Raw genomic sequence first — 27,750 nt, 5'->3', positions numbered from 1 at the left:
TTAAAATTGTACCATTTAGTGTGTATTGTCTCTCCTCATTCTTCCTACCAAACTCTATCACCTCACACTTTTCTGCGTTAAATGTCATCTGTCATGTGTCCGCCCATTCCACCAGCCTGTCTATGTCCTCCTGAAGTCTATCACTCCCCTCCTCACTGTTCACTACACTTCCCAGTTCCGTGTCATTTGCAAATTTTGAAATTGTGCCCTGTACCCCCCGAGTCCAAGTCATTAATGTACATCAAAAACAGCAGTGGTCCTAGTACTGAACCTTGGGGAACACCACTGTATACCTCCCTCCAGTCCGAAAAACAGCCATTTACCACAACTCTCTGTTTTATCCCTCAGCCAATTTTCTATCCCAGCTGCTACAGCCTCTTTTATCCCATGGGCTTTAAATTTTGCCAACAAGCCTTATTATGTGGCACTTTGTCAAACTCCTTTTGAAAGTCCATATACACAACATCAACTGCACTGCCCTCATCCACCCTCTCTGTTACCTCATCAAAAAACTCAATCAAGTTAGTCAAACACGATTTGCCTTTAACAAATCCGTGCTGGCTCTCCATTATTAGTCCATGCTTGCCTGAGTGGCTGTTAATTTTCTCCCTGATTGTTGTTTCTAAGAGTTTCCCCATCACCGAAGTCAAACTGACTGGATGTAATTGCCAGGTTTATCCTTCTCCCCTTTTTTGAACAAGGGTGTAACATTTGCAATCCTCCAGTCTTTTGACACCACCATCTAAGAAGGATTGGAAGATTTTGGCCAGCACCTCCGCAATTATTACCCTTACTTCCCTCAGCAACCTAGGATGTATCCCATCCGGACCGAGTGACTTAACCACTTTAAGTACTGCCAGCCTTTCTAGTACCTCCTCTATTATTATCTCATCCAGTATCCAGACAACCTCCTTGTTTACTGTAGCTTTGGCATAGTCCTCTTCCTTGGTAAACACCGATGCAAGGTACTCATTTAGTACCTCAGCCATGCCTTCTGCCTCCATCAATAGATCTCGATTTTGGTCCCAAATCAGCCCCACCGCTCCTCTGACAACCCTTTTAACGTGCCTATAGAAGACCTTTGGACTCACTTTTATGTTAGCCGCCAATCTATTCTCGTACTGTCTCTTTGCCCCTCTTATTTCCTTTTTCACTTTTCTGTACTTTTTACATTCAGCCTGATTCTCCCTCGTCATATGCCCCCACCACCGCCCCCCCCCCCCCCCTGCTTTCTGCTTCAGCCTACTCTCCAACTCCTTCGTCATCCAGGGAGCTCTGGCTTTGGTTACCCTCCCTTTCCCCCTTGTAGGAATGTGCCTAGACTGTACCCGAACCATCTCTTCTTTAAAGGCTGCCCATTGCTCCATTACATTTCTGCCCGCCAGTCTTTGACTCCAATTTACCCGGGCCAGATCCCTATTCAAATCACTGAAATTAACCCTCCTCCAGTTAAGTATTTTTACTCTAGATTGCTCCTTTTCATTCTCCATAATCAATCTAAATCTTATGATACCATGATCACTATTCCCGAGAGGCTCTCCAACTGTGACATTCTCCACTTGACCCACTCCATTCCCCAGGACCAGCTCCAACTGTGACATTCTCCACTTGACCCACTCCATTCCCCAGGACCAGCTCCAACTGTGACATTCTCCACTTGACCCACTCCATTCCCCAGGACCAGCTCCAACTGTGACATTCTCCACTTGACCCACTCCATTCCCCAGGACCAGCTCCAGCGTGACATTCTCCACTTGACCCACTCCATTCCCCAGGACCAGCTCCAACTGTGACATTCTCCACTTGACCCACTCCATTCCCCAGGACCAGCTCCAGCGTGACATTCTCCACTTGACCCACTCCATTCCCCAGGACCAGCACCAGCAATGCCTCCATCTGCGTTGGGCAGGGAACATATTGATCAAGAAAGTTCTTCTGCACACACTTCAAAAATTCCTCCCCGTCTCTGCCCTTAATGCAATCACTGTCCCATTCAATATTTGGGCAGTTAAAGTCTCCCATTATCACTACTCTACAGTTCTTGCACCTGTAAATCTGCTCCTCCATCTCCTTCTCACTATTTGGTGGCCTATGAAATACACCAAGTAGCGGAACAGCTGCTTTATTGTTTCTCAACACCAAATAAATAGATTCTGTCTTTGATCCCTCGAGGGCACTCTCTCACTTTCTAGCACTGTAATGTTTTCCTTAATCAAAATTGCTACCCCTCCACCTTTTCTCCTTCCCTATCCTTCCTGAACACCTTGTACCCAGAAATATTAAACATCCAATCCCTTTTATGAGCCAGGTCTCAGTTATTGCCAAAAAAATATCCTGGGGTACATCCAGCCCAGGCACCGGACCACAGGGTTAAAGAGAATTCTTTGTGGGGCCGGGAGGATCAGGAGTCTCCATTCAATGACACAAAGAACATCTGGGCCTCTCCCTGGACTTGACATTTCCCCCCTCCCCACCCAACACCCCCTCCCCACCTAATCTCCCCCTCCCCACCCAACACCCCCTCCCCACCCAACACCCCCTCCCCACCCAACACCCCCTCCCCACCCAACACACCCTCCCCACCCGACACCCCCTCCCCACCCAACACACCCTCCCCACCCGACACCCCCTCCCCACCCAATCTCCCCCTCCCCACCCAACACCCCCTCCCCACCCAACACCCCCTCCCCACCTAATCTCCCCCTCCCCACCCAACACCCCCTCCCCACCCAACACCCCCTCCCCACCCAATCTCCCCCTCCCCACCCAACACCCCCTCCCCACCCAACACACCCTCCCCACCCGACACCCCCTCCCCACCCAACACACCCTCCCCACCCGACACCCCCTCCCCACCCAATCTCCCCCTCCCCACCCAACACCCCCTCCCCACCCAATCTCCCCCTCCCCACCCAACACCCCCTCCCCACCCAACACCCCCTCCCCACCCAACACCCCCTCCCCACCTAATCTCCCCCTCCCCACCCAACACCCCCTCCCCACCCAACACCCCCTCCCCACCCAATCTCCCCCTCCCCACCCAACACCCCCTCCCCACCCAACACACCCTCCCCACCCGACACCCCCTCCCCACCCAACACCCCCTCCCCACCCAACACACCCTCCCCACCCGACACCCCCTCCCCACCCAACACACCCTCCCCACCCGACACCCCCTCCCCACCCAACACACCCTCCCCACCCTACACACCCTCCCCACCCAACACCCCCTCCCCACCCGACACCCCCCTCCCTCCCGACACCCCCTCCCCACCCCACACCCCTCCCCACCCAACACCCCCTCCCCACCCCACACCCCTCCCCACCCAACACCCCCTCCCCACCCAACACCCCCTCCCCACCCAATCTCCCCCTCCCCACCCGACACCCCCTCCCCACCCCACACCCCTCCCCACCCCACACCCCCTCCCCACCCCACACCCCCTCCCCACCCAACACCCCCTCCCCACCCAATCTCCCCCTCCCCACCCGACACCCCTCCCCACCCAACACCCCCTCCCCACCCGACACCCCTCCCCACCCAACACCCCTCCCCACCCAATCTCCCCCTCCCCACCCAACACACCCTCTCCCTCCCAACACCCCCTCCCCACCCAATCTCCCCCTCCCCACCCCACACCCCTCCCCACCCCACACCCCCTCCCCACCCAACACACCCTCCCCACCCCACACCCCTCCCCACCCCACACCCCTCCCCACCCCACACCCCTCCCCACCCCACACCCCCTCCCCACCCGACACCCCTCCCCACCTAATCTCCCCCCCCCACCCAACACCCCCTCCCCACCCAACACCCCCTCCCCACCCAACACCCCCTCCCCACCCAACACCCCTCCCCACCTAATCTCCCCCTCCCCACCCAACACCCCCTCTCCCACCCCACACCCCTCCCCACCCAACACCCCCTCCCCACCCCACACCCCTCCCCACCCAATCTGCCCCTCCCCACCCAACACCCCCTCCCCACCCCACACCCCTCCCCACCCAACACCCCCTCCCCACCCAACACCCCCTCCCCACCCAATCTCCCCCTCCCCACCCAACACCCCCTCCCCACCCAATCTCCCCCTCCCCACCCAACACCCCCTCCCCACCCAATCTCCCCCTCCCCACCCAACACCCCCTCCCCACCCAACACCCCCTCCCCACCCAATCTCCCCCTCCCCACCCAACACCCCCTCCCCACCCAATCTCCCCCTCCCCACCCAACACCCCCTCTCCACCCAATCTCCCCCTCCCTCCCAACACCCCCTCCCCACCTAATCTGCCCCTCCCCACCCGACACCCCTCCCCACCCAACACACCCTCTCCCTCCCAACACCCCCTCCCCACCCGACACCCCCTCCCCACCCAACACCCCCTCCCCACCTAATCTGCCCCTCCCCACCCGACACCCCTCCCCACCCAACACCCCCTCCCCACCCCACACCCCCTCTCCACCCAATCTGCCCCTCCCCACCCGACACCCCTCCCCACCCAACACACCCTCTCCCTCCCAACACCCCCTCCCCACCCGACACCCCCTCCCCACCTAATCTCCCCCTCCCCACCCAACACCCCCTCCCCACCCAACACCCCCTCCCCACCCAACACCCCCTCCCCACCCAATCTCCCCTCCCTACCCAACACACCCTCTCCCTCCCAACACCCCCTCCCCACCCGACACCCCTCCCCACCCAACACACCCTCTCCCTCCCAACACCCCCTCCCCACCCGACACCCCTCCCCACCCAACACACCCTCTCCCTCCCAACACCCCCTCCCCACCCGACACCCCTCCCCACCCGACACCCCTCCCCACCCAACACACCCTCTCCCTCCCAACACCCCCTCCCCACCCGACACCCCCTCCCCACCCAATCTCCCCCTCCCCACCCAACACCCCCTCCCCACACAACACCCCCTCCCCACCCGACACCCCCTCCCCACCCAATCTCCCCCTCCCCACCCAACACCCCCTCCCCACACAACACCCCCTCCCCACCCGACACCCCCTCCCCACCCAACACCCCCTCCCCACCTAATCTGCCCCTCCCCACCCAACACCCCCTCCCCACCTAATCTCCCCCTCCCCACCCCACACCCCCTCCCCACCTAATCTCCCCCTCCCCACCCAACACCCCCTCCCCACCTAATCTGCCCCTCCCCACCCGACACCCCTCCCCACCCAACACACCCTCTCCCTCCCAACACCCCCTCCCCACCCGACACCCCCTCCCCACCCAATCTCCCCCTCCCCACCCAACACCCCCTCCCCACCCAATCTCCCCCTCCCCACCCAACACCCCCTCCCCACCTAATCTCCCCTCCCCACCCAACACACCCTCTCCCACCCAACACACCCTCCCCACCCGACACCCCCTCCCCACCCAACACCCCCTCCCCGCCCAACACCCCCCTTCCCACCCAACACCCCCTCCCCACCCAACACACCCACCCCACCCAACACCCCCTCCCCACCCAACACCCCCTCCCCACCCAACACCCCCTCCCCGCCCAACACCCCCCTTCCCACCCAACACCCCCTCCCCACCCAACACACCCACCCCACCCAACACCCCCTCCCCACCCAACACACCCACCCCACCCAACAACCCCTCCCAACTCAACACCCCACCCAACACCCCCTCACCACCCTCCCCTCCCAACACCCCCTCCCCACCCAACACCCCCTTCCCGCCCAACACCCCCTCCCCGCCCAACACCCCCTCCCCGCCCAACACCCCTCCCAACTCAACACCCCACCCAACACCCCCTCACCACCCTCCCCTCCCAACACCCCCTCCCCACCCAACACCCCCTTCCCGCCCAACACCCCCTCCCTGCCCAACACCCCCTCCCCGCCCAACACCCCTCCCCACCCAACACCCCTCGGCCCCCCCACGATGAACACTTCGATTTTAGCTCGAGCTGTTTCAAAACTGTGTGAAATAAAGGTAGAAATTTCCCTATTTTCTCGTACTCTAAAAGCTAAATTCTATTGCCAGCAAAGATCTATTGTAACTGCAACCAGTGCGAGCTTCCTCACGTTGTGACACACTCGCCAGCAGTGAGCCTTCATTTGAAATGTTCAATTATTTCTTCGGAAGTGAAACCTTTAATTGCTGATCAGCGATAATTTCCATCGTAGGGAGCCCCCTCAGCAGAGCCAGCACTTGGAGCCAGTGATTGCCCTTTGTTCACAGAATCTCACAGCACAGGAGGAGGCCACTCAACCCATCGTGCCTGTGCCGGCTCTTTGAAAGATTCTCTCCACTTAGTCCCGCTCCTGCGCTCTTTCCCCAGAGCCCACGCTTTCCTTTTACAGTATTTATCCAAATGCCTTTTGAAAGTTACTGTTGAATCTGCTTCCACCGCCCTTTCAGGCAGCGTGTTCTCCTGACAATGGTTATTGCTGCTCAAGTCTGCCCCCGTGAAATTGTTTTACTGCAGAATTGACTGAGGTTATATTCCATTTGACATGTCCTCTGATTGGCTGTGGTTAACTCCAGCTTATCGCCAGCACTGTGTGACAGGGAGACGAAGGTACAACAGGTGAGGGGGAAAATGTCAATGGAAGATTGCTAATCCATTGATTTGTAATAGAGAATGAAGGTCTGTAATAAAACGAGGCAAGCAGCCCAACTCTGGTCAATCATGGAGCGGTTGAGGCGAATGGCGCAGGTGTATTTCTGATGTGTGGCATAGTGGTTCTGTCACTGGGCTAGTAATCCAGAGGTCTGGACTAATGATCCGGAGACGTGAGTTTAAATCCCACCATGGCAGCTGGGGAAGTTAAATTCAGTTAATTAAATAAATCTGGGATTAAAAAAAAGCTCGTATCAGTAATGGTGACCATGAAACTATCGGATTGTCATTAAAACCCATCTGGTTCACTAATGTCCTTTAGGGAAGGAAATCTGCTGTTCTTACCTGGTCTGGCCTATATGTGACTCCAGACCCACAGCAATGTGGTTGACTCTTAACTGCCCTCTGAAATGGCGGCTCACCACCACCTTCTCCAGGGCAATGAGGGATGGGCAATAAATGGTGGCCTTCCCAGCGACGCCCATGTCCCACGAACAAAATTTAAAAAAGGAAGCTGGATAAAGACATGAGGGAGAAAGGAATCGAGGGATATGCTGATGGCAATGTTCCCTTTGAGTGCGGCCACGCAGCACCCGGAAGATCTGCACAGTTGGCTTTTAAATGCAAGAACCGTTCATGCACGGATTTTTGATTGAGCCGCACGGCCCAAAAAAACCGAAGGGAACATTGGCTGATGGGGTGAGATGAAATAAGGTGGGAGGAGGCTCGTGTGGTGCAGAAACACCGGCATAGACCAGTTGGGCCGAATGGCCTGTTTCTGTGTTGTACATTCGTTGTAATTCAGAGGAAATAAGATGAATGCGTGGCTGGAGAGATGGTGTAGGAGGGAGGGCTTTAGATTCCTGGGGAATTGGAACCGTTTCTGGGGGAGGTGGGACCTCTACAAGCCAGACGGGTTGCACCTCAATGGGAACGGGACCAATATCCTCGCGGGAAGGTTTGCTAGTGCTGTTGGGGAGGGTTTAAACTAGCTTGGCAGGGGGATGGGAACCTAAGTAGAGAGTCAGTAGGGAGGGAAGAAAAACTGGAATTGGAAAACAAAAACGTAGAAAGTAAATTGGAAGGACAGAGGAATCAAGGGCTAGATAGTAGTCAACAAGGAGGTTTGCCTGTACTAAATGGTATATACGTCAATGCAAGGAGTATAGCGAACAAGGCAGATGAGCTGAGGGCACAGGTAGATACTTGGGACTATGATATTGTAGCTATTACAGAGACGTGGCTGAAAGAGGAGCAGGTGTGGCTGAAAGAGGAGCAGGTATGGCAGCTCAACATTCCTGGTTACAGGATTTTCAAATGGGATAGAGAGGGAGGTAAAAAGGGAGGGGGGGGTCGCGGTATTGATTAAAGAAACTATTACAGCTGTGAGGAGGGATGATCTGTTGGAGGGATCATCAAACGAGGTCATATGGGTTGAATTGAAAAACAAAAAAGGGGCGATCACACTGCTGGGAGTGTACTACAGACCCCCAAACAGTGAGAGGGAGATAGAAGAACAAATATATAGACAAATTTCTCAGAAGTGCAAAAACTGTAGGAGTACAGGGATTTTAACTACCCCAATATTAACTGGGATAAAATTAGTGTGAAGGGTATCGAGGGTGCGGAATTCCTAAAATGCATCCAGGAGAACATTTTTAGCCCAACAAGGGAGGGGGCGGTTCTGGACTTAGTTTTAGGGAATGAAGCTGGGCAGGTAGAAGGCGTATCAGTGGGGGAGCATTTTGGTGCTAGTGACCATAATTCTGTTAGATTTAAGGTAGTTATGGAAAAGGACAAGGATAGACCAGGAATAAAAATTCTAAATTGGGGAAAAGCAAATTTTGCTAAGCTCAGAGGGGATTTAGCCATAGTGGACTGGAAACAGCTACTTGAAGGTAAATCAGTATCAGAGTAGTGGGAGGCATTCAAGGAGGAGATCCGGAGGGTTCAGACCAAATATGTGCCCTTAAAGAAAAAAGGTGGGACTAACAAATCTAGAGCCCCCTGGATGTCTAGGGACATACAGGGTAGGATAAACAAAAAAAGGGAGGCGTACGACAGATACCGAGGGCTAAATACTGCAGAATCTTTAGAGGAGTACAGAAAGTGCAGGGGTGCAATTAAAAAGGATATTAGGAAAGCAAAGAGAGAGCATGAAAAATTCTTGGCTAATAAAATCAAGGAAAACCCAAAAATGTTTCATAAATATATTAAGAGTAAGAGGATAACTAAAGAAAGGGTAGGGCCTGTTAGAGATCATGAGGATAATCTGTGTGTGGAGGCGGGAGATGTTGGTAGGGTTCTTAATGAACACTTTGCGTCTGTTTTCACAAAGGAGAGGGGCGAAGCAGACATTGCTATCGAGGGGGAGGAGTGTAAAATATTAGATGAAATAAACATAGTTTGAGAGGAAGTATTAAGGGGTTCAGCCGCTTTAAAAGTGGATAAATCCCCAGGCCCGGATGAAATGTATCCCAGACTGTTGAGCGAAACAAAAGAGGAAATAACAGAGGCCCTGACCATCATTTTTCAATCCTCTCTGGCTTCAGGTGTGGAGCCGGAGGACTGGAGGACTGCTAATGTGGTACTCTTGTTTAAAAAGGGAGAAAAGGATAGACCGAGTAATTACAGGCCAGTCAGCCTAACCTCGGTGGTGGGAAAATTCTTGGAAAGAATTCTGAAGGACAGGATAAAGCTTAATTTAGAAAGACACGGATTAATCAAGGATAGTCAGCACGGATTTGTTAAGGGAAGGTCGTGTCTGACAAACTTGATTGAATTTTTTGAGGAGGTAACAAGGCGGGTAGATGAGGGTAAGCGTTTGATGTAGTTTATATGGACTTTAGCAAGGCTTTTGATAAGGTTCCACATGGCAGCCTGGTCACGAAGTTAAAAGCCCATGGGATCCAGGGCAAAGTGTGAAGTTGGATTCAAAACTGACTCGGAGACAGGAAGCAGTGGGTAATGGTTGATGGGTGTTTTTGTGACTGGAAGGCTGTTTCCAGTGAGGTTCCGCAGGGCTCAGTACTAGGTCCCTTGCTTTTTATGGTATATATCAATGATCTCGACTTGTATATAAGGGGTATGATTAAGAAGTTTGCAGATGATACTAAAATCGGCTGTGTGGTTGATACTGAAGAAGGAAGTTGTAGACTGCAGGAAGATATCAATAAATTGGTCAGGTGGGCAGAACAGTGGCAAATGGAATTCAATCCGGAGAAGTGTGAGGTAATGCATTTGGGGAGGGCTAACAAGGAAAGGGAATACACATTAAATGGTAGGACACTGAGTAGTGTAGAGGAACAAAGGGACCTTGAGGTGCATGTCCACAGATCCTGAAGGTAGCAGGCCAGGTAGATAAGGTGGTTAAGAAGGCATACGGAATGCTTGCCTTTATTAGCCGTGGCACAGAATACAAGAGCAGGGGGGTTATGCTGCAACTGTATAAAACACTAGTTAGGCCTCAGCTAGAGTACTGCATGCAGATCTGGTCACCACATTACAGGAAAGATGTGATTGCACTAGAGAGGGTACAGAGGAGATTTACAAGGTTGTTGCCGGGTGTAGAGAATCTTAGCTATGAGGAAAGACTGGATAGGCTGGGTCTGTTTTCCTTGGAACAGAGGAGGCTGAGGGGAGACCTTATTGAGGTGTATAAAATTATGAGGGGCATAGATAAAGTGGATAGAAAGGACCTATTTCCCTTAGCAGAGGGGTCAATAACCAGGGGCACAGATTTAAAGTAATTGGGGGAAGGTTTAGAGGGGATTTGAGGGGAAATTTCTTCACCCAGAGGGTTGTGGGGGTCTGGAACTCACTGCCTGAAAGGGTGGTAGAGGCAGGAACCCTAACCACATTTAAAAAGTACTTGGATGTGCACTTGGGATGCTCTAACCTGCAGGGCTACGGACCAAGAGCTGGGAAGTGGGATTAGGCTGGATAGCTCTTTGTTGGCCGGCGCGGACTCGTTGGGCCGAAATGGTCTCCTTCCGTGCTGTAACTTTCTATGATTCTATACCAGCTCACCATTTCAGCCCGTTATTTGATTAATGGGATTATAATCCGTTTTCAAATGATTGAATTACAATATCGAGCACGATTGTAAAGGAGTAGGAACTGGAAGCTGGTATCATGTGTTGTGGGAATAACCCATCAAGTTTACGCCTAATTGACCAAACCAAACTGTAAGTTGGAAGTGATGAATATTAGAGAGACACTGCCTGCTCACAGGACAGAATCAGTAATTACAGCCCGTCAGTCTGGTGAACGGGACCTTTCGACAGCTGTTTATTACTGAGGTTCTCTGGGCTGTTGAGATATATTTTGCCTGATCCAGAATAGTCCACCGCGTATCAGGCTTTCATTGTCTCTCGCTCCCTAAACTCTACCTGTCACTTCTTTTTTTCGTAGTGAAGTGAACAACATCTTGTATTTATATAGTGCCTTAACGTAGTAAAATGTCCCAAGGCGCTTCACAGGAGCGATTATCAAACTAAATTTAACACCGAGCCACATAAGGCGATATTGGGACAGGTGACCAAAAGCTTGGTCAGAGAGGTGGGTTTTAAGGAGCGTCTTAAAGGAGGAGAGAGAGGCGGAGAGGTTTAGGGAGGGAATTCCAGAGCTCAGGGCCCAGGCAGCTGAAGGCACGGCCGCCAATGGTGGAGCGATAGAAATCGGGAATGCGCAAGAGGCCAGAATTGGAGGAGCACAGAGATCTCGGAGTGTTGCAGGGCTGGAGGAGGTTACAGAGATAGGGAGGGGGCGAAGCCAAACCATTGCTGGTGGCATACTGATCCAAACTGAGAGCCATTACTGATGTTACCTTGACCCTCGACCCTTGTCTTCCAGCATATGAGAGAAGCTGCTGGCCGTCGGCAACAGTTGGAGTTGGAGCATGTGGAGGCCTTGGCCGTTCTCAATACCAAGCAGCAGGAGATCGAGGTCCTGCAGAAGGTGAGTGGAGCTCGGAGGCTCGATGGGGGCCAGGCAGGAAATCGGCAACTCCTTTGTGGATTATTCTGCGGGAGCTTTCATACATCCAAAGGTGACTTTTCTTTTCAAACTAATGTTGAGATGGGTGAGCTGAGACACAGAGGCTGCGGTAGCCAGGAGTAATTCCGCTAATGATACTATCAGGGAAGGACATCGAATGCCGAGGGAGAAGGATCTGTTGCCCAAGATACCTTTTGGTCCTTCTTTCAACCCATTCACCCATCACCCCTGTGCTCACTGACCTACACTAGCTCCCGGTCCATAATCTGTTTTTTTTGCGGGGGTTCCTGCCGGCGATTGTTGCGCCCGGCACTCTGAGTGAGTGCGGGTTCGCCGCTCCTTCAGTGGTCCAGGTAGCTGCCCTTTCTTTTGCAGAGCCTGCAGTGATGACCCTTCCCTTTAAGGGAGGGGAGGAACCTCGGATCGTGGCAGCGCGGCACGGCCCAGTGAGCAGCGCTGCAGAACTCACCGCCCCACCTGCTGTCGATCGCACTCCAAGAGGGAAGTGGAGCGCTTGAGTTAGCGTGAGAAAACCACATTTTTTAAAAGTTAGAAAAACATGGCGCTCATTTTCCAAACTTTTAAAAGGTATCACCCCCAATACCCAATTTCACCCCCTCTGTCTCGGACAACAGATTACAGTAACTTCCCCACAACCGGCGTTAAACTGATGGGTCTGTAGTTTCCTGGTTTCTCTCCTCCTCCCTTCTTAAATAATGGAGCGACATCAGCAATTTCAAAGGATGCGGAGAAAAGGCGGGTAAATGTAGTTGAGGTGCAGGTCAACCACGATCTAATAGAATGGCGGAAGAGGCTCGAGGGGCTGAATGGCCTCCTCCAGCACAAAGGCCAAGATTTCGCTCACCTGGGCGGGTCCGGGCCGGGCGGGGTCAGTGGCGGGTCGCGACCCCGCTGCTGGCTCCATCCCGCTCTGGAAAATGATTTTACGTTGATGGGGCTTGTTAAACTTGCCCAGCGCGTTTCCCGGTTCAATTAGAGGAAGCGGGTCAGGTGACGTCATTCATGACACGCCATCAGCCGGTTTCCTTAAAGGGACCGTGGCCAACTTCCTTTTGACATTTGTGCTGTCTGTGTTCTACAGCATTGAGGTGCTGCAAACACTGACGAGCACTGCACAGAGGTGAAGGGCTGCACCCAGGCTGTCCCATGACTCCCTCCATATGCTTATGGAGGGAGTCACAACACGCAGGGAGGTTCTCTTCCCTTCCAATGGGCGGAAGAGACCTCCCCAGGGGACCAACGCAGCCTGGTTGCACATTGCACAGGAGGCCACATGTAGGGATGTGGTCAGGAGGACCAGGCTGCAGTGGCGCAAACCTTTCAATGATCTCAGTAGATCACAAAACGTTACTGCAAAGCCACACTCAACCTCATCTGCTGTGCCACTCATCACATCCCCATCTCACTAGCCGCTCCTCACACTCACCCTCATCCTAGTGCAATCATACCAACTAATAACACACAAGGGTAGGCACTTGGGTGTTCTGTCCAATGTTTATGTAAAGTTTCTATTAATGTGCTGTCAAACATTGAAACCTTTATTTTCAACACTTTCAGGTCTTGGAGAGATTTGTGTGCACCTTTGGAAGTGGCTTAGTGAGTTGCAGTGAATGGTGAGACATTACAATACCCCCCGCAATGGTGATGCGTGTGAAAGGAATGGCTTGGGCATTGTAGGGATGCTTTATGGTGTTGGGGTGCGGTGGTGCCAATCTGGCACATCATGTGGCAGCCAGGGTGTACAGCATCAAGTGAAGTAAATCTGGCCATGCTGAGGCCATCCCTGGCCTCCCGGGCAGCAATGTGCTCGGGTGCTGATGCCCTTTGAAGCATCAGGTGATTGCGGAGAAGGTTGGTGTTGGTACTGCTGGTGTGCTTGGTGCTGCTGGTGTTGGGGCTGATTGTGGTCGGATTCTAAGGACCAAGGTGAGATAGTATAAAGGACACCCATGCTGATGGAATAGATGGCAGGTGAAGTAGAGATGACAGAATCATTCTGTCAATGGTGAAAGAGTTCTTCCAATGAGGTGGATGGAGAGTGGAAAGTGGAAACCCTGCAGAATCTGTGCTGGAAATGGACTTAGAAACAGCTTGTGGCTGAGGAAAGTGATCTCTGTCAGGTGGGAGCTTTTACTGTACATTTGAAGCTGTCAAGTAATCAGCTGGAGCAATGGCCACTGAACTCCTGCCTCAGGTTGACAGACGTGGTCCCCGAACAGTGTGGCTCCCGTGGCTATGAAGTTAAAGTCAAAAAGTAAGGTAAAGAAAGCCTGTTACGAGTCTGGTAAGTACATTGTAATGAGTTTAATTGGGTTGCCCACCGCTGCCTGTCGGGTCTGCTCAGCGCTGACAGACCCAACATTGGGAAAGGCGCGTTGCGGCAGGTTGACAGCAGGTTCCCGACCCACTGTCGAAAAAACCATTTTCCCACCCGACCCGCCACCAATCCCACCTGCTGACATCCTGGAAAATTCCAGCCAAAGTGTTGCCATATGTTAATATTTCTTAATAAATGTTAAAATAATGTTTTTTTCACCTGTTCTGTTTCAGGCTCAGGTTGAGGCTAAGAAGGAACATGAGGGAGCAGTTCAACTGCTAGAAGTGAGTAAAAGCACCTTTCACTTTTGCGAATAATCTTATACGAATACTTTCTGGCTCACAGACGTGCCGCGATCGTTCTTTGTGTCCAGAGATTCTGTATTCTGATTCACAGCCTCACGGGGAGCAGGTGAAGTTATTAAGATTCTAAAACCATAAATGCAGTGTTCCTGCCCTGTGATTGGACATCGCACCTTATGGGGGAGAACAAGGTTCCAGTACTTGGGATGGTGTCAGTCTCGGGGGATGTGTGTGAACTAGTAACACTCAAACTGCCCGGTGTTCAGCTCCACATCTGAACTTAAATTCACTTTATTTTGAAGGTACCAAAATTATGTCTAATGTAAATAAGACCCTCCTGTATTATGTTCACAGCACGTACACAAAAAATAAGTATTGAAGGAAGCGAGATGCTTTTTAATTCCAATATCTTCAGACAAATTAAAGTGTTTTGGAAAAATAACTTTCAAAAAAGAATTGGATAAATACTTGAAGGGGTGAGAATTGCAGGGCTGTGGGGAAAGGAGCGGGGGAGTGGGACTAACCGAATAGATCTTTCAAAGGGCCGGCACAGGGCCGATGGGCCGAATGGCCTCCTTCTGTGCTGTGTGATTGTATAAAAACCTCATTCTGATGTTGCAGTGTGTGTAAGTCACTGCAACACTCAATGGACTACAGCTTCTCATCAACAATATAATAACAGGGAATCGAGGTCGATGTGATGGAATTCTACTTTTTAGTTTTCATCTGAAAATGACACAAGTTCGAGTGGATCGATTGTTTTTTGTGGGATACGGGTACGATTCATTTCAATCTGCGTTTTCTGCTATCCTGAAATCCTCCCCGAATCACATGCTCACTGCACCCAGGTAAAAGAAAAAATGCAGGCCTAGGCGGTAATTTTAAGCTCTCCTGGCTGTTGGGACACTGATGGGATCTGATCGGTCGCCCGTTTTATACCCATGCCTGATCTTACTTTCTCTTCACTTCAGTAGAAAGCCAACAAGGGCGGAGAGAGAGACCGACAACCGATCCGATCCCGTCAGTTTCCCACCAGGAAAGCCAGGTAAAAATAACACCCCTGTCCCAGATCCCATTTCAATGCGTTCCGAAAACAGGAAGAGCAGTGTGCACTATTATCGGGTGTGAGAAGGAGTGTGCACTATGAACAGGTGTGAGGAGCAGTGTGCACTGTGACCAGGTGTGAGGAGCAGTGTGCACTATGACCAGGTGTGAGGAGCAGTGTGCACTATGACCAGGAGTGAGGGGCAGTGTGCACTACGACCAGGTGTGAGGAGCAGTGGGCACTATGACCAGGTGTGAGGAGCAGTGTGCACTATGACCAGATGTGAGGAGCAGTGTGCACTATTATCGGGTGTGAGAAGGAGTGTGCACTATGAACAGGTGTGAGGAGCAGTGTGCACTGTGACCAGGTGTGAGGAGCAGTGTGCACTATGACCAGGAGTGAGGGGCAGTGTGCACTACGACCAAGTGTGAGGAGCAGTGTGCACTATGACCAGGTGTGAGGAGCAGTGGGCACTATGACCAGGTGTGAGGAGCAGTGTGCACTATTGCCGGGTGTGAGGAGCAGTGGGCACTATGACCAGGTGTGAGGAGCAGTGTGCACTATGACCAGGTGTGAGGGGCAGAGTGCACTATGACCAGGTGTGAGGAGCAGTGTGCACTATTGCCGGGTGTGAGGAGCAGTGTGCACTATGACCAGGTGTGAGGGGCAGAGTGCACTATGACCAGGTGTGAGGAGCAGTGTGCACTATTGCCGGGTGTGAGGAGCAGTGTGCACTATGACCAGGTGTGAGGAGCCATGTGCACTATGACCAGGTGTGAGGAGCAGTGTGCACTATGACCAGATGTGAGGAGCAGTGTGCACTATGACCAGGTGTGAGGAGCAGTGTGCACTATGACCAGATGTGAGGAGCAGTGTGCACTATGACCAGGTGTGAGGAGCAGTGTGCACTATGACCAGGTGTGAGGGGCAGTGTGCACTATGACCACGTGTGAGGGGCAGTGTGCACTATTACTGGGTGTGAGGAGCAGTGTGCACTATGACCAGGTGTGAGGAGCAGTGTGCAGTATGACCAGGTGTGAGGAGCAGTGTGCACTATTGCCGGGTGTGAGGAGCAGTGTGCACTATGACCAGGTGTGAGGAGCAGTGTGCACTATGACCAGGTGTGAGGAGCAGTGTGCACTATGACCAGGTGTGAGGGGCAGTGTGCACTATGACCACGTGTGAGGGGCAGTGTGCACTATTACTGGGTGTGAGGAGCAGTGTGCACTATGACCAGGTGTGAGGAGCAGTGTGCACTATGACCAGGTGTGAGGGGCAGTGTGCACTATGACTAGGTGTGAGGAGCAGTGTGCACTATGACCAGGTGTGAGGAGCAGTGTGCACTATGACCAGGTGTGAGGAGCAGTGTGCACTATTGCCGGGTGTGAGGAGCAGTGTGCACTATGACCAGGTGTGAGGGGCAGAGTGCACTATGACCAGGTGTGAGGAGCAGTGTGCACTATTGCCGGGTGTGAGGAGCAGTGTGCACTATGACCAGGTGTGAGGAGCCATGTGCACTATGACCAGGTGTGAGGAGCAGTGTGCACTATGACCAGATGTGAGGAGCAGTGTGCACTATGACCAGGTGTGAGGAGCAGTGTGCACTATGACCAGATGTGAGGAGCAGTGTGCACTATGACCAGGTGTGAGGAGCAGTGTGCACTATGACCAGGTGTGAGGGGCAGTGTGCACTATGACCACGTGTGAGGGGCAGTGTGCACTATTACTGGGTGTGAGGAGCAGTGTGCACTATGACCAGGTGTGAGGAGCAGTGTGCAGTATGACCAGGTGTGAGGAGCAGTGTGCACTATTGCCGGGTGTGAGGAGCAGTGTGCACTATGACCAGGTGTGAGGAGCAGTGTGCACTATGACCAGGTGTGAGGAGCAGTGTGCACTATGACCAGGTGTGAGGGGCAGTGTGCACTATGACCACGTGTGAGGGGCAGTGTGCACTATTACTGGGTGTGAGGAGCAGTGTGCACTATGACCAGGTGTGAGGAGCAGTGTGCACTATGACCAGGTGTGAGGGGCAGTGTGCACTATGACTAGGTGTGAGGAGCAGTGTGCACTATGACCAAGTGTGAGGAGCAGTGTGCACTATGACCAGGTGTGAGGGGCAGTGTGCACTATGACCAGGTGTGAGGAGCAGTGTGCACTATGACCAGGTGTGAGGAGCAGTGTGCACTATGACCAGGTGTGAGGGGCAGTGTGCACTATGACCAGGTGTGAGGAGCAGTTTGCACTATGACCAGGTGTGAGGAGCAGTGTGCACTATGACCAGGTGTGAGGAGCAGTGTGCACTATGACCAGGTGTGAGGGGCAGTGTGCACTATGACCAGGTGTGAGGAGCAGTGTGCACTATGACCAGGTGTGAGGGGCAGTGTGCACTATGACCAGGTGTGAGGGGCAGTGTGCACTATGACCAGGTGTGAGGAGCACTGTGCACTATGACCAGGTGTGAGGGGCAGTGTGCACTATGACCAGTTGTGGGCGGCAGTGTGCACTATGACCAGGTGTGAGGAGCAGTGTGCACTATGACCAGGTGTGAGGGGCAGTGTGCACTATGACCAGGTGTGAGGGGAAGTGTGAACTATGACCAGGTGTGAGGAGCAGTGTGCACTATGACCAGGTGTGAGGAGCAGTGTGCACTATGACCAGGTGTGAGCGGCAGTGTGCACTATGACCAGGTGTGAGGAGCAGTGTGCACTATGACCAGGTGTGAGGAGCAGTGTGCACTATGACCAGGTGTGAGGAGCAGTGTGCTCTATGACCAGGTGTGAGGGGCAGTGTGCACTATGACCAGGTGTGAGGAGCAATGTGCACTATGACCAGGTGTGAGGGGCAGTGTGCACTATGACCAGGTGTGAGGAGCAGTGTGCACTATGACCAGGTGTGAGGAGCAGTGTGCACTATGATCAGGTGTGAGGAGCAGTGTGCACTATGACCACGTGTGAGGGGCAGTGTGCACTATTACCGGGTGTGAGGAGCAGTGTGCACTATGACCAGGTGTGAGGAGCAGTGTGCACTATGACCAGGTGTGAGGGGCAGTGTGCACTATGACCAGGTGTGAGGGGCAGTGTGCACTATGACCACGTGTGAGGGGCAGTGTGCACTATGACCAGGAGTGAGCAGCAGTGTGCACTATGACCAGGTGTGAGGAGCAGTGTGCACTATGACCAGGTGTGAGGGGCAGTGTGCACTATGACCAGGTGTGAGGGGCAGTGTGCACTATGACCACGTGTGAGGGGCAGTGTGCACTATGACCAGGAGTGAGCAGCAGTGTGCACTATGACCAGGTGTGAGGAGCAGTGTGCACTATGACCAGGTGTGAGGGGCAGTGTGCACTATGACCAGGTGTGAGGAGCAGTGTGCACTATGACCAGGTGTGAGGGGCAGTGTGCACTATGACCAGGTGTGAGGAGCACTGTGCACAATGACCAGGTGTGAGGAGCAGTGTGCACTATGACCAGGTGTGAGGAGCAGCGTGCACTATGACCAGGTGTGAGGAGCAGTGTGCACTATGACCAGGTGTGAGGAGCAGCTTGCACTATGACCAGGTGTGAGGAGCAGTGTGCACTATGACCAGGTGTGAGGAGCAGTGTGCACTATGACCAGGTGTGAGGAGCAGTGTGCACTATGACCAGGTGTGAGGAGCAGTGTGCACTATGACCAGGTGTGAGGGGCAGTGTGCACTATGACCAGGTGTGAGGGGCAGTGTGCACTATGACCAGGTGTGAGGAGCAGTGTGCACTATGACCAGGTGTGAGGAGCAGTGTGCACTATGACCAGGTGTGAGGAGCAGTGTGCACTATGACCAGGTGTGAGGAGCAGTGTGCACTATGACCAGGTGTGAGGAGCAGTGTGCACTATGACCAGGTGTGAGGAGCAGTGTGCACTATGACCAGGTGTGAGGAGCAGTGTGCACTATGACCAGGTGTGAGGGGCAGTGTGCACTATGACCAGGTGTGAGGGGCAGTGTGCACTATGACCAGGTGTGAGGAGCAGTGTGCACTATGACCAGGTGTGAGGGGCAGTGTGCACTATGACCAGGTGTGAGGGGCAGTGTGCACTATGACCAGGTGTGAGGAGCAGTGTGCACGATAACCAGGTGTGAGGAGCAGTGTGCACTATAACCAGGTGTGAGGGGCAGTGTGCACTGTAACCAGTTGTGAGGGGCAGTGTGCACTATGACCAGGTGTGAGGAGCAGTGTGCACTATGACCAGGTGTGAGGAGCAGTGTGCACTATGACCAGGTGTGAGGAGCAGTGTGCACTATGACCAGGTGTGAGGGGCAGTGTGCACTATGACCAGGTGTGAGGAGCAGTGTGCACTATGACCAGGTGTGAGGGGCAGTGTGCACTATGACCAGGTGTGAGGAGCAGTGTGCACTATGACCAGGTGTGAGGAGCAGTGTGCACTATGACCAGGTGTGAGGGGCAGTGTGCACTATGACCAGGTGTGAGGGGCAGTGTGCACTATGACCAGGTGTGAGGAGCAGTGTGCACTATGACCAGGTGTGAGGAGCAGTGTGCACTATGACCAGGTGTGAGGAGCAGTGTGCACTATGACCAGGTGTGAGGGGCAGTGTGCACTATGACCAGGTGTGAGGGGCAGTGTGCACTATGACCAGGTGTGAGGAGCAGTGTGCACTATGACCAGGTGTGAGGGGCAGTGTGCACTATGACCAGGTGTGAGGAGCAGTGTGCACTATGACCAGGTGTGAGGAGCAGTGTGCACTATGACCAGGTGTGAGGGGCAGTGTGCACTATGACCAGGTGTGAGGGGCAGTGTGCACTATGACCAGGTGTGAGGAGCAGTGTGCACTATGACCAGGTGTGAGGAGCAGTGTGCACTATGACCAGGTGTGAGGAGCAGTGTGCACTATGACCAGGTGTGAGGGGCAGTGTGCACTGTGACCAGGTGTGAGGAGCAGTGTGCACTATGACCAGGTGTGAGGAGCAGTGTGCACTATGACCAGGTGTGAGGGGCAGTGTGCACTGTGACCAGGTGTGAGGGGCAGTGTGCACTGTGACCAGGTGTGAGGGGCAGTGTGCACTGTGACCAGGTTCTTGTGACCATGCTCAGGTTGAGTTCAAGCACAGAGTCGACCAATCTCTGTTCTATGCTTTAGGAAGCTCTCATGCTTCTTCCGCAGCTATTGCGGCCTCTTCGGCTGTGCGTGTGTGTGTGAGGTGTTGCTGTAGCCAGGAAGAGGTGTGACAGTACAATTGCTCCACGTCTCACCATGAATCTGATCTACCAGACCCTTGACTAACTGGCATTGAATCACTTTCAGCCAGAAGCCACCAGATGTGCGACCCCTCACTGGGCTGTCAGTGATCTCACTCCTTTCTGAATGAGCAGATCCTGTGATGTCGACCTCAATCCTGTGAGTGTTTCCCTTTCGAGGCTTCATTCTTTCAAATCAAACCCACGGCCGCCCACCCTCTCCCAGTTGTGATGCTGATTTTTGTCTCGTTACAACAACGACTTGCATTTATATATTGCGCTGTGTAACACGCCGTGTAATACCCTGCAAAGATTGATAGAAAGGGACATTGAACAGGTACAATGTTGAATGGAGAGCTTGTTCCATTATATTGAGGGCATGAGTTCTAAAATAGACTTACCGATTTGGTAGCGGCCCTTTAAGGACCTCTGGTCAGGGGTCATAGGGTATGCCTGGCGCTGACCATTTGCAACGGTCACTAAAAGTGCCCCTCATTAGCATATTCAATGGGCCAAACACCTGCTTTAGGCGGCCGCCAGCGATGCTCGACTATCGCCCGACCCAGTATGGGGCCGGCCGTATTTCAGTCGCAGGCCATGTCCCCGCGAAATTGGTCCTTTTTGCCCCCGCTTCTCGCCCGAAAAGTGGGTGACTCCCCAGAGCCTCCCGGCAAGGAAGCCAGTGCCTCTCCCTCTCCATGTTCAAAGTGAGATGGTTGCCTTTGGCCTCGGTGCCAGAAGGTGGCCTGTTCATTAGTGTCTTTTTATTTTGAATTAGCCGAGTCCAATGCCCCCTTCTCTGGGCTTGGTGGCGAGTGATTGGGCAGCTTGCTGATACATGGCAGGGTTGAATTTGTTGAGTTAGCGTCAATGCAACTGCGGACAAGGCATCCGCCATGTTCACCCCAAACAAAGGCAGCAGCAGTCTGAGTCTCTGGCATCGGGATCGATCCCAGAACACCAGACCGTTCAGGGGTGATGTCAGGAAGCACACCTTCACACAAAGGGCAGTAGAAACCTCTCTCCAAAAACGGCTGTGGATGGTGGGGGTCAATTGAAAATTTCAAAACTGAGATGGTTAGATTTTTGTTGGGTCAGGGTACCAAGGGATACGGAACCAAGGCGGGTAAATGGTGTTGAGGCACAGATCAGCCGGGATCTGGTTGAATGGGCGGAGCAGGCTCGAGGGGCTGAATGGCCTCCTCCTGTTCCCATGTTCCAGTGGCCCTCGTGTCTGTGAATCAGATCTCCTCCCCCTCAGGAGGCCATCAGATCCCACAGCTCGCTGGACGTTAAGGAATCTGCTGGTTCTAAGGTGCCGCCGGCCTCCACTCACTGCAATACAGGGTGCCTCACTCCGGCCCCCCAGTGTCCGACCCACACTGGCACCAACCTGAAAAACTCAAAAAGGTCGTTATTCGCAGCTGATGGAGTTGCAGTCTGGAATCTCCTGTTGAAAAAAATACGGGTGTCCATTTGGTCCAACATTGTGTTTGCGGGTTGAAAATAATAATTAAAGAAGGGTCACGGCCTTTAATTTGAGCCAAGAGGGAAATATATCCCCCTGTAACTGAAGATGTGGCAACTGAACATTGGATTCACCTGCATTAGAGGCATTAAACATTGGGTTTTATTCATTTTGTGATGGGCATCGCTAGCAAGGCCAGGCAAGATACCTCCCTCCCCCTCCCCACTCCTTCCCCTCCCCTCCCCTCCCTTTCCCCCTACCTTCCCTCCCTCCCTCTCCCCTCCATCGCTCCCTCCCTCTCCCCTCCCTCTCTCCTCTCCCTCCCCCTCCCCCCCCTCCCCTTCCTCTCCCTCCCTCCCCTTCCCCTCCCTCCCTCCCTTTCCTCTCCCTCCCTTTCCCCTCTTCCCCTCCCTCTCCCCCTCCCTCCCTCTCCCCTCCCTCTCTCCTCTCCCCTCCCTCCTTCTCCCTCCCTCTTCCTCCCTCTCCCTCCCTTTTCCCCCTCCCTCCCCCTCCCTCCCTTCCCCTCTCCCCCTCCCTTCCCTCTCCCTCCCTCCCCCTCCCCCCCGTCCCTCACCAGTGGCAGCAGCTGATCTTTATATAAGAAGCACTTTTTCGCACACAGGGTGGTAGAAATCTGGAACTCTCTCCCTCATAAGGCTGTGAATGTTCAATCAATTGAAAATTTTGAGACTGAGATCAGTGGGATTTTTGTTAAACGGTATCAGGGCGGGTAGATGGAGTTAAGATACAGATCAGCCATAATAGAATGGCAGAGCTAATGGAATGGCAGGAACAGGCTCGAGGGGCTGAACGGCCTCCTCCTGTTCCCATGTTCTCGGAGAATATTTGGCCATATGATGTCAGCTGCACTGATGCATGTCCGTGCCATGTGTATTGTTCCCAATCACAGTCAGAGCACAATGAAATATCGACTTGGCAACACTCCTGAAATGTCAGAACGAACTCCTATTTAATGATGGTGTCGAGAGCCTGCTGCTAATATGAGGATAAATTCTTTACCGCGTTTATTTTGCACCATATCACTGTGTGACATCATTTAAGATTTTTAAATGAACGTTTTGCTGTAACTATGAAATGTTAATTTTTGAATACACTCCACAGGAGCGATCATTGTGCAGCCTCCTAATTCATGGTTTTAATGGGGGTTTGTCTTTAAAAGAGATGTTTGCTTGTGGAATGACCTGCCGTGTTTCTCAGCGCTGTTCCTTCGACCAGACAAAGTGGAATTTGTCTCTGAGCACCTTTGTGTAGCGCTGGGACCTGTGTTGTGTATTGGAACTCACTGCATGTTGATGTAATTCAATGCTCTTATTACCCGGTGCATAACGTGCTCCTGATCGGTCTCGGTTGGTGATGTGAGTTTGTTTAAACGCTGGGCCTGAGACTCACATTAGAATTTAATCACCCCAGGCTGGGGCTCTCTACTTTGGAAAAGAGAAGGCTGAGAGGTGACCTGATAGAGGTCTTTAAAAGGGTAGAGGTAGAGAAGATGTTTCCACTTGTGGGGGAGACCAGAACTAGGGGCCGTCAATATAAGATCGTCACTAATAAATCCAATAGGGAATTCAGGAGAAACTTCTTTACCCAGAGAGTGGTGAGAATGTGGAACTCGCTACCACAGGGAGTGGTTGAGGTGAATAGTGTAGATACATTTAAGGGGAAGCTGGATAAACACATGAGGGAGAGGGAATAGAATGGGGCAGGATTTTCATTGGGCCGTGGAGGTGGGATTGGAGGCGTGCGGGGGGTTAACATCCCGAAATCAGGAGGCACGAACCCATCCCACCCCCAACCCGCCTCTATGCCAGTTTCAAAGGAGGCGGATACCCAACCCGCACTAGGACCCGCCTCCCCGAGGCGGGAAGGGGATTAGTGCCAATTAACTGCCTGTTAACAGGTGGTTAACAAGCAGTTTTTAGCCTAATCCCTATTTTCATTGTTGAAATGTGGGATTCCCAACGGCTCCAAACCACGCCAAGTTAGCGAGGCGGGCCGTCGGGCTGAAGGGCTTGGAGGGGTCGAGATGTCCGGTGTTCAGGTGAGTGATGGGTGCATGAGTGCAGAGGTAAGTGTGTTTGGTGTGTGTAAAGTGTTTAAAGAAGTTTAACTTACCTTTACTTACCTTTACAGCCTTCCTTCCTTCAGGTCTCGGGAGTCCCTCATCTCACCGGCACAGAAAGCAGAATGGCCGCCAGCTGTCAAAACTTGCAGCATTCAGCTTTCTGTTCTGGAGAGATCTCTAAATCATCCTGAGAGGAAGGAATTAACTTAGAGTATACATTGTCAGTGTTTGACAGCTTCAAGCAGCTGTGAAACGCTGATATTTCATCTGTCAAAAGGTCTTGACAGATGAAATATCAATCTGTGATGTCACCTGTTGCCGGGTGGCCCTTAATTGGCCTGCTGAGGCCGCTGGGCAGGCTCAACAAGGTCAATCAAGTCAAAATCATGTGGGTTGGCTACAACTCGATGGAGGCGGGACTACAACCCCGAAAGTTGTAGTGCCGCCTCCTACCCGACTTCTCAATGAAAATCCAGCCCAATGTGTTTATCCAGCTTCCCCTTAAATGTATCTGTACTATTCGCTTCAACCACTCCCTGTGGTACCGAGCTCCACATTCTCACCACTCTCTGGGTAAAGAAGTTTCTCCTGAATTCCCTATTGGATTTATTAGTGACGATCTTATATTGATGGCCCCTAGTTCTGGTCTCCCCCACAAGTGGAATCATCTTTTCTGTGCCTACCCTTTTAAAGACCTCTATCAGGTCGCCTCTCAGCCTTCTCTTTTCCAAAGTAATGGGTGAGATGAAGAGGGGTGGGCGGAGGCTCGAGTGGAGCATAAACACCGAATGGACCAGTTGGGCCGAATGGCCTGTTTCTGTGCTGTATATTCTGTGTAGTATCAGTGTCAGCTGTGGCTCAGTGGGTCGCACTCTCTCTCGCCTCTGAGTCAGAAGGTTGTGGGTTCAAGTCCCCACTCCAGGGATGTGAGCACAAAAATCTAGGCTGACACTCCAGTGCAGTGCTGAGGGAGTGCTGCACTGTCGGAGGTGCGGTCTTTCAGATGAGACGTTAAACCGAGGCCCCGTCTGCTCTCTCAGGTGGACATAAAAGATCCCATGGCACTATTTCAAAGAAGAGCAGGGGAGTTATCCCCGGTGTCCTGGACAATATTTATCCCTCAATCAACATCACTAAAACAGATTATCTGGGTCATTATCACATTGCTGTTTGTGGGAGCGAGTGCTGTGCGCCAATTGGCTGCCGCGTTTCCCACATTACAACAGTGGCTGTAAAGCGCTTTGAGATGTCGTGAAAGGCGCTATAGAAATGCAAGTCTTTCTTTCTTATAAAACCAGATGCAAACCTTCCTGCCTCCTTAATCTAGCCTCTGATTGTCAGCTCACGGGCTGCGTTGACGGTGGGCATAGAGGGGTGACTGGCACACAATCATTGGGTAGAGGAGAGCAGGCGATGCTGAACAGTTACAGGGAGATGAGTGAAATGAGGAAAGGATTTGATAGAGTGACCAGAGACACATTTCCACCCACTTTATGTACTGGTTCGATGCAAAGTTGTATCAGTCAAACATGTGAGAAAATGTATTTGTTATGTGTGTCCAGATGTGTAAATTTTGTGTCCTGATGTTTCTTTACTTTAATGCTTTGCACCTAATCCAGAACACCTTGGACAGCATGCAGGTATCCTTAAACAGGATGTGGTAGCTAGTCTTCTTGTTTTTAGGTGTGATCTTTGCATTAGGGTAACCTATTGGCAACTTGCTATTTGTCCTGTTTTGTAAGTTTTGCACACACACACACACACACAACGGCAATAATCGATAAAAGTCATTGGAAAATTAACTGATGGATTTGGATATCCCAACGGGCAAGTTACTTGTGGGTGTTTGAAGTGATATTCAACAGAAAATCACTTCACAAACCTCTGCCTTTTCCTTTTAGTTGGCATAGTCTTCCAGCTACAAACTCAGCTTAAAAGGAACACCGAAAATGTAAAACTAGCTAAAGATGGGAAGACTGGGTCTGGCCCAGATCTGCATCAATTCCAAACGCCAGTAACAGTGCAGATTCTATAAACTGTAGAAACTTGCAAAAGAGAAAAATGCAGAGGGCAAATGACACTGTGCTTGTTCCGGGTGACAGAGTCTGAGCAAGAGGATGAGAAGGATTGCGATGACTGGTTGGTGAGTCCTGCTGTGCTCAGAGCGAGCACAGTCTTGTTTTGTTTGCTCTTCACTATTTAATGTTCATGAAACTCGTACCGCTATTCAAGCAACACGCCGGCAAAAGGAACTCCTCCACGGGATGAATGGAATGGTTTTGCAAAAGGATTCTCGAGTAATGCACCAGCCTTGGGCTATTATCATTGCTGCCTGTACTGCGAGGGATACATGAGCCTCTCTCCAGTTTGCTTCTAGAGATTTGCTGGTTTTAATCTGCTGAAAAACAAACCCTAATTTCTTGATCAGGACTAGCATCTAAAGTAAGATTGGTAAATGGCGTATCGAGCAACATGGACGTTCCCTGTCCTTCCCTCTTTTATATTCCCGATTCAATCTCTTCCCACCTCTGTGTTGTTGGGGGAACTGGTGCTACGCTGGGAAAGTTCTACCGTTAATAACATGCCACGTAGATTGACTGCTGGTGTACACTTCTCGCTGTCACTAAATAGATTTGCGATTTTATGAAAAATACTAGTTATCTTCCCATGGTGTCCACAGGGAGTCAACATAATGTCGCCAACTTTGGTTGGACATATTCCAGGAGGTTTCAATCACATGACCTCCCACTTCCAATTGCTCCACCTCCCACTCCCGCCATTGGTCGCCCAACATGTCTGTCCTCGTGGCGCCCCGCCTCCCCACGGCCAGTCGGAAAGTGAACAGACTCTTCCTTACCCAATTGGACAATTCTTCACTGTCCGGCAAACAGCCATTTTCCTCCTGTCTGAAATTTTTATAACTAATAAAAAAATAGTTCAGAGACTATTTAAAGATAAACACTATTTTTAACGCCCTGTGATTTTTCTCTGGGGTTTTTGCTCCCCGCAGTGTCCCGGAGATTAATCTTAAATTCCTGGAGATTCCAGGCCAATCCTGGAGGGATGGTTCCCTAATTCGAAATCAAGTGTAGTCATCAGGTGGTGAGGTTGGATGGTCGGAGATCATTGGACCAAGGCACAGATCTAATTCAGTCCCTATTTTAAAGTGAGACATTCTGTCCTAATTTTTATATTTCCATTATACATTCCTATGTCCACATTTATAATGGAAACTGAAGAAGGAAGCAGACACTCGTATTACTCAGTGTGGAGCCGCTGTTTCACATCTCCCAGCTTGCTCTAAGTCATGCTTTTTAACATAAAAAATAATATAAAATCAAAGCATTACATAAAAACCAGGACAGAATCTGTCGGCATGCCCTAGTCCCAATATCAATTGAAATCTTCAAGACTGAAATCAATAGGTTTTGTTGGGGTTAGGGTGTCAAGGGATGTGGAGCAAAGGCGGATAAATGGGGTTGAGATACAGATCGGGCGTGATCTGATTGAATGGCGGAGCAGGCCTGAGGGGCTGAATGGCCTCCTCCTGTCGCAGTTATCGCCGGCCCTCCAACACTGCTCCACCTGAAGACTGGGCTCGATCTTCACACCATGGGGACCATTTGTAAACGGGCGAAGACCGAGATCAGGAACAGAAGCAGTAGATTCTGCCCCTCGACTCTCTCTCTCTCTTTCTCT

General features: G+C 52.0%; 1 protein-coding gene across 1 annotated transcript in view; it reads left to right on the top strand.

Moving 5' to 3' along the window:
* The window catches only part of rimbp2b (RIMS binding protein 2b), a 349,606-nt gene that overhangs the window by 227,164 nt on the left and 94,692 nt on the right, over positions 1 to 27,750 (top strand). The window contains exons 6-8 of the mRNA XM_086011890.1: positions 11,443 to 11,547; positions 14,158 to 14,208; positions 25,671 to 25,691. Coding sequence (XP_085868016.1) covers positions 11,446 to 11,547; positions 14,158 to 14,208; positions 25,671 to 25,691 — 174 coding nt within the window. The 5' untranslated portion in view covers positions 11,443 to 11,445. The remainder of the gene's footprint in view (positions 1 to 11,442; positions 11,548 to 14,157; positions 14,209 to 25,670; positions 25,692 to 27,750) is intronic.

This window comes from Somniosus microcephalus, chromosome 19 (genome assembly GCF_052327205.1).
Source record: "Somniosus microcephalus isolate GS21.2 chromosome 19, FLI_Smic_1.0, whole genome shotgun sequence".
Taxonomy (NCBI): Eukaryota; Metazoa; Chordata; class Chondrichthyes; order Squaliformes; family Somniosidae; genus Somniosus; species Somniosus microcephalus.
The sequence above is the reverse complement of the archived record's forward strand: the minus strand, read 5'-3'. Positions and strand labels throughout refer to the sequence as shown.